This window comes from Montipora foliosa, chromosome 1, assembly GCF_036669935.1.
Source record: "Montipora foliosa isolate CH-2021 chromosome 1, ASM3666993v2, whole genome shotgun sequence".
In the NCBI taxonomy this organism is placed as follows: domain Eukaryota; kingdom Metazoa; phylum Cnidaria; class Anthozoa; order Scleractinia; family Acroporidae; genus Montipora; species Montipora foliosa.
Window position 1 is genome coordinate 46,906,237 of NC_090869.1, and position 7,500 is coordinate 46,913,736.

General features: G+C 39.1%; 2 protein-coding genes across 8 annotated transcripts in view; one reads left to right on the top strand and one right to left on the bottom strand.

Annotated features, from left to right (window-relative positions):
* Window positions 1–530, bottom strand: part of LOC137999754 (uncharacterized) — a 78,547-nt gene extending 78,017 nt beyond the window's left edge. For 2 of the 4 annotated variants that reach the window (XR_011123002.1, XM_068845651.1), the window contains exon 1: window positions 379–530. The gene's annotated coding sequence lies outside the window, so the exon portion shown is untranslated. The remainder of the gene's footprint in view (window positions 1–378) is intronic. The other 2 variants (XM_068845672.1, XM_068845663.1) reach the window with 2 other exon arrangements.
* Window positions 531–596: 66 nt separating this feature from the next.
* LOC137999773 (uncharacterized) overlaps window positions 597–7,500 on the top strand; it is a 28,650-nt gene continuing 21,746 nt past the window's right edge. Inside the window, exons 1-4 of one of the 4 annotated variants that reach the window (XM_068845690.1) lie at window positions 614–747; window positions 4,257–4,390; window positions 5,432–5,552; window positions 6,594–6,920. In XM_068845690.1, the coding sequence (XP_068701791.1) occupies window positions 5,454–5,552; window positions 6,594–6,920 (426 nt within the window). In that variant the 5' untranslated portion in view covers window positions 614–747; window positions 4,257–4,390; window positions 5,432–5,453. Of the gene's footprint in view, window positions 748–4,256; window positions 4,391–5,431; window positions 5,553–6,593; window positions 6,921–7,500 lie in introns of all 4 variants that reach the window. The other 3 variants (XM_068845698.1, XM_068845705.1, XM_068845681.1) reach the window with 3 other exon arrangements.

Genomic DNA, 7,500 nt, shown 5'->3' on the forward strand with positions numbered 1-7,500 from the left:
TTCATACAATCACATTGACATTGCTAAGTATCTTTCCTCCATTAGCGATGATTATTCTAAGTATCTGGGAGACACCACCGCCTGGCTCGCGAAATGTTCTTCGCCTCCAAGTCCCGTCACGCGTTTCTTCGCATTACACCAGCACTTGCGAGTATCGGATTTTTCGAGACGTGCTTTGTAATTTCAGGCAGAATAGCTTTCTTGTTTCACTGCGTTATTGCTAATGGTAAATTCTTATTAATCATCCCGAGTCAGATGACAATATCTAATTCCCGGGATCTAATTAAGTCCAGATTCTAGACTAAATACCGAGCGTATAAATCAAGACTAACGTGAAGCCGGTAATTTGAGGTGATGCCGTGATGGATAGTAACTTACCTCATTTAAGATTTATACATCTTTTTAGGGGACTTACTGGTTATAAGTCATTCTTTAACTCATCTTACGCATACTTCCGGGTTAAGGAAAATAGTGTTCGCATAGTTGTATGCAATGATGGTAAAAACAAAACGCAGATAAGACATGCATTGTCCTTTTGTAGCATATTTCTGGGAATTCACGTGGTGGATCCATTTATGGTAAGATTACATGTACGTGTGGGAGGGGGAGGGTAATCTTGTGAATATTCCCAGAAACTAAAAGATGTCCATCGCTTCCTTTTTTTGCTCGACTTTGCTTTTTTTCACAAGCTGAGACTCGCGGATCTACCTGTTGTTCACGGTCGGAGTTGAAAGCGGAAAGCACATGGTAAGTAAACTGGTTTTGCTTAAACTGTCAACTTGATTTGTCTGAACTTCGTTTCTCAAAACAGCGGAACCACAAAAGGAAGAATAAATACGCTTGCTAGGAAACTACAATCAGTGACACATTGTTACGTTGGTACACTGACGGAATTAATTGAGCATCCCAGACATTCCCTTCCTCTCCCGGCCCACCTTTCAATGTTGTTTAGAAACTAAACGCACTGAACAGTTGCAGTTGCAACATTGCACATGGGGAAAGGGGGTGGGTGTTCCAACGACTTATGACCGTGATTGTACTTGCTCGGCGACGGGCCGAGACGGGAAATAGGGCAACCGAAGAATCAGAGTCTTACTGCTGGTTTCCTATACTTCCGACGGGTTCGTACAGTCCTTGAAACATCTACAGTTGCATTTGAAATTAGCTTGCTTCTCACATTATTCTTATTCAATGAGATGCAAATAACTGGCGGGGTATTCTGAAATTTAGCCAAACTGCGGAGCGATAAAACATATCTAAACATGGTAAAAAAGTATTAAAAACGACGACGTTTCGACGTTGACTAATTACAGGGCCGTAGCCAGAAAAAAGTTGACTGAGGCAATGTCGATGGTTAAATTCCCTTCGTAGGTATTTAGGTGTTTATGATGAGTACATTTTGAAGGCAACACTGGAATCACGCTTTTTAATAGATATTATATTTTTATAGATAGAAGTATGTAAACAACATTAACTATCTTACTCAATATCATACAATAAGCTGCTTTCCATTGGCTCTCATTGGCTCGCTATCTCGGATTATCAGCCGATAATCACCTCGGCGGACAAAATGGCTGCCAATAGTCGTTTTGTCACTGTAAGTGAAGATGATTTCGCGTTGAAATGTTTTTTTTTTCTCTTTTTTGAAATAAACACCTGTGTATATATACTAAAACAATTATTCGCCGAAGGCGAAGTGATTATCGGTGAATATTCACCGATAATCACTTCGCCTTTGGCGAATAATTGCTAAAGATAACCTCTTTAATCAGTCGTTTTAATTGATTAAGGGACCCTGCTTTCCTTAGTTCTAATGGTAAACTGTTCCACAAAACTGCGCCACTAAATAGCTAAAGCTGTTTTTTGTAGTAGTTTGTGCGCGGTTGCAGAACATTTACCTTATTTGGAGAGTCTCTCAAACAATAACCTGCAGAATTGCAATGGACAATTTTCGAGCAGAGATACTCGGGTGCTAGTCCCTGCAGGGACTTAAATACCATTGTTGCTCTTTCAATTTGCCTTTGAGAGACTAGGGATTTCCATCTTAAGAGTTCAAATAAATTGTTCACATGAGGGTCATAGTTAAAGTAGGTCAAGACACGGGTTGCTCTGTTTTGTAGTTTTTGCAGTTTTTGCAGTTTTTCCTGCAAAGTTACTCCACAGTTTCCCCAAACAATATTGCAGTAGTTGAAATGAGGTTGTACTAGGGCCTGATAGAATGTAAGGTCTCATAGGGTACAAGATGCCTGTTTTCACTCACATGATCAGTAACCTTGTGTTTCCTTCGAAACAAAAGAAAACGTTTGAGTTCAATTCCCGGAGACGTCACATGAAAACACTCTATAGCCGCGAAACGCCAAAGTTATTGAGAGGCATGCATGAAAAACTAAATGTCACGGTAGGGGATCATGCTTGTCAAATGACGCCAGAGTTGGTGCGGAGTGGATGAAGATGAAGGACCCCATGAAGATCTGAACGAGCATGAAATGAGTGAGAAGCTAGTGACTCTTATAAAGGCCAGCAAGAATTTGATGAAAGTAGTGACGAAGTCAGTGCAGATGAGAACAATTCCCAGGGCCAGCAAGATGAATTTTCTCTTTGGTGCAATGCCACGATATGGAAGGGCGGTGTGTGTGTGGGGGGGGGGGGGGGGGGGTGTAAATTTTGGATTTTGGTCTCACTTAGGGTGTTTTGGGCAAAACGCAATCATATTTAGCCGTGAAAATCTCCTTTAGGGTTGCGCGCAAAGAAATATAAAAGTGTATGTTTACACTTTTATATTTCTTCACGCAAGTCAAAGTATTAGATGATAATGTCTTTGCCATCATTAAAAGTCGCTGTATTTTTTATTTTCTGTGTTATAATATGGTCGCTTTTAGGGGTCAAAAAAAGCCTGGGCCACGTCCAGATTGGTCTCCTTTAAGGGTTTAATGTAAAATTTCCGACGAGAACCCCTCCCCTTTTTATATGGGAGTCCTCCCCCCGAGGGGCGGTGAGGTTCAATATTCGACTCCTGTTTTAAGAAAGTATCTGTTTATTACCACATTTCACCTTTGAGCAAGTTCCTGCTGCCATGTAAAACAAGGAACAAACAGTACCGGTTAGCTTCCTCAATGCAATTACATGTCAGTAGACCAAGATTAAACATTCCATTCGAATCTCCAAACTTTCAGGTCTTAGTTATCAAATAGAAATGTTCAATTAGAGAGTTTTGATTAAAGTTTCCAGAGCTATAGCTTTTTGCGATTGCAAAATTGCAATTTTAGAGAGGATTTGTGTGCAAATTCTCCTAACTTAACTTGTTTTTGTGGTTTTCGATGATTTTTTCTTTGGTTTTGCGGTTTCTAATACACCCCAATGTCCCCCTCTTTTAGTATCACCCAACTAGTCGGCTAGAAAAGCAATAATAAAGTTAGCAAATGCAAGTTGAAGAAATATTTATTTGGGAATAGAATGAAAGAAAGCGTCACACTTCGCTACTCAAGGACTATTAGGACATTAGTGATAGTCCTCTGGTAGCGTAGCCAATTAAAATGCAGGATTTGCATTAGTCCATTAGTTGGGTGATACTAAATGTCATTATTATTCATTATGACAATGCCCAAATATGGTCATAGTGCACTCAATATTCGTTGTGCATGCTCAACAGATCAGATATCCTGCGGTATACGTAATTTTGTGCTTTGTCATTCATGTGTTGAATAATAAAACAATATATTATCCTGCTCAATCTTGCTGAATATGGCCTGATTTTAGCCAACTCGGCCTATGGCCTCACCGGGTAAGTATCAGGCGATATTCCACGCAATTTTCCTGGATAATTGTTAACTTTTCACCTCCGAGCAATTCACGCAGAATTTGTGCCTGAAAATGTTGTAATCTTTGCAGGAATAAATGAGTTAAAATCATCTTTTAGTGCTATTATGGACTGTGACTGTGTTTAACCTCATTCAATAGTTTTAACACTGATTTTACTCTCCAGAGAGCGTTAGATCCTCTAACCAAGGGTCTCCTTGTAATAATAATAATAATAATAATAATAATAATAATAATTATTATTATTATTATTATTATTATTATTATTGTTTGTAGTATTCCACAGTCTTAAATCACCATTTGATTGTGGGTGGGGCCTCAAAGCCTTGGGCCTTATATTTAATAAGCATTGTCCTCAGGATCTATCCAGTGCCCAGTAATGCAGCTTTCTGTAACAATTCAACGTTCACATTATTTGTATATTAATTTTTTATTTCTAGATCTAACTATCATCACAATTTTAGAATTTTTCTGGTGCTTTCACCTGGATTTCCTTTCAATGTTCTACATGAACGTTAATACAGTATATATGAAAGCCGTATATATTTCAACTGCGGAGAGAATCAAGTTACCGGTAAGATGCAGATCATCGCAGTTATAATAATTAATGTTATTTCCCAATGAAGTTAAGAGTACCTCTAGTTTAGAAGTTTTGAAGAACTCTTTATATAAGTATTTTTGGAGTCCTACAACTTTAGATGTTCATCACTTTACTATATCTTAGGCTATTTTACTTTATTTTCATATATTTTATATTAATTCTTGGATAAATCATATTTTAAAGTTGATCATTGTTATTATTATTATTATTATTATTATTATTATTATTATTAAAACCTGAAAAATTCAGCCTTGAGAAGGATTCGAACCCTGACCTCTGTGATTATAATGCAGTACACTACCAGTTGAGCTATCAAGCCATCTGGGAGCTTGTCATTATGTGAGTTCATATTGAGCCTGTAGAGGATAAGATACATGAAAGTTAAGACATGTATACAGCTATTTCGAGAAAGTTTGTCGAGAATAAAGTGCACGCGACAATCCCGAAAGGTAATACGGGATATGATCAATACAGTGTTTCTAACGACTGTAGCTGTCGAACCACCCTTTGTTACTTTCCTTCAGCACTTGCAAACATATATCAGTGGCCTCCCGTACGATTCTTTAAAATTTCTTTGAAAAACAGTGCACTTAAAATCACCCACAATACCTTTCAGGATTGTCGCGTGCACTTTTTCCGACAACCTTTCTCAAAATAGCTGTATATGAAAGCTGGAAGAGCACTGCACCAGTATCACAGAGGTCAGGGTTTGAATTCCATGCAAGCCTGAATTTTTCAGGCTTTCCTTTCGTTACTTCTCAGGTAATGTTATTAATAATAACTGTGATGATCAGCATCTTAACTTGTTTCAAGGTTATCTAAGTCTGTTATCTAAGTCTGATACTGTTTTCCTGTTTTCGCCAGTTTCTCACTTAGTTCTATTGGGCATACTGATGTCAAGGTGTGGTAACTTCATTAACGTCACACATTTCAGGGATACTAAAAACTGTTAAAGTAAAAGTCTTCTTCTTAATGAGAGTGATCCCTATTCATGTTGGCTTTATTTATGGCAAGGTCCAGAGTCTCAGAATCAGCCATGTATTGTGATCTCTGTCAAACAAGAAAACTACGTAGAGAGTTCCCTCTAGATACCATTACAGACAAGTGTCAACATGCACCCTTGCATTGCCTTAGGGTGAGTTGTGTCGTATTTTAAAGTAATTTACATGTCCATGAGAAGGCTACCCTGCGAGCAGTTGCTTTCTCCTACGCTTCCCGCGAGAGAAACCACAGCGAGCATCATGTGCGAAGTACGTCACACCCTACGTGATGTATTTGATGACATCACTTCGTCTCATTTCGCGGGAAGTCACTTCACAGAAGGCTCGGCCAAGTGCAGCATTTACGTAGCACAACGCACCCGCAATCGCCAAAAAATGTTTACTAACTAGTTTTACCGGTTCAAATTTAATTTATTCGTCCTTGGATGGCGGCTCACTCAAAGAAACTAGCGGTTGCTCTCAGTCGTTTCTCTCTCGGGAAGCATAGGAGAAAACAACTGCTCGCAGGGTATGAGAAGGCAGGTCATACAGGTTAAATTTCTCTCCAGTTTATTATCCTAGACTTTTTTTTTACCTGCCATAGCCAAAAATTACTTTCCAAAAGCTTTTTCAACATCTTTCCATGGGAGAGACACCTTTCGAGTATGCCTTAGGGGTTCTTGAGAGATTGTCATAGTTTATATAACTTCCGGTATTGCATAAATTATTAACGATGTTCTGCACACATGCGCAGTAGTGTCGGGAAAATGTGCTACCGCGAGAACCCGTCATCTTTATGGTGCAGTTGTTGCGTTTATGAGATAGCATTTTCACAAGTGTTGCCTTAAGAAACATGTCACCCATCCCATAGTGAGTTTTTTATCACAACTCTCGAAAAGTATGTGTGCTACGATTGGCGAAGGCAACGGACTGCATTCTGAAGTACGAATACACCTAATAGTCTTTAGTTTTCTCCCCCTCCTAAAAGCTATCTCCCCAATCTTTTTATGCCAGTCCTCTAAGAAGAACCACGAAGGCCATCATGCATAATGTAACAATCTAAATCGTCTTTGAGGGTTTGCAAACTAAGATATATTGACCAATAATATAACAGCATACATGCAAACCTAATATGCAAGGTTTGCATGTTTGCTCTTTGTTCAGTTCTGATTATGCTCTTGTTTTTGTTCTTTTAGTGTGTAACGAAGCATGTTAAACAGTTTCATAAGTGTTCACAATGTTCTGAGGCCGTCAACACGGTCAATGGGCGTTATCTTCAGTGTGTGGCAACCCTTGAAAGCTTATTCCCAAAATTCACCTCTCCCTCTGCACCTGAAGTTGTTGACTCATCAGCTTTGGAAACAGGAAACAATACCATTTCTGTTGTGATGTTGGGTGGCGACAGCACTGTAGTAGCTTACCGTCCACTTATGACAATTCAAGAGTTGAAGACTTACGTGCAAATTAAATTAGGGCCTGCTCCAGAAAAACAACGTCTTTTGTTCAAGGAACAAGAGTTAAAGGTAGGAAAATGTCAAGCGATCTCTTTAGAGAACGATCATTACAATATGCAGACTGCAGACAACGTGCAAAGCACACAATAAGAACTAAAGCGGTTTCACTGATGTCGCATAGAGTCGTTCCATTTATGATCCTACCCCGGGGTATGGATGAGTAAGATCCCTACTCTTCGGATTTTTTTTCCGAACCCTTTGAAAAACCTTTCCTACTGTCGGAAATCGTGTGATTACATAATCAAACCACTTTTTACGTGTCTAGAATTGATTGTTTAGTAGGACGGGCATTGTATCGGCATTGTCTTTTGTTCTAGTAAAATCTAAGAGTGCGTTGTAATCGAACTCGGGACGTGTGGGAGGCAGAATATATATGTTCAAAATTCTATCGTGAGTGAGTGATTTTTAGCGCGAGCTTTATCGGGAAAACATTGTGCTCTCAGACAAACATCTAATTTTTAAAGTGGCACCTCCGACGGGACTGTTAACAAAAGGAACAACAATCAGATCTGACGCCGGGATTATACAATGGAGAAGCTGCTCGCGGACTTGAACACACAACTACAATTGCTTAACTTTACCATGCATA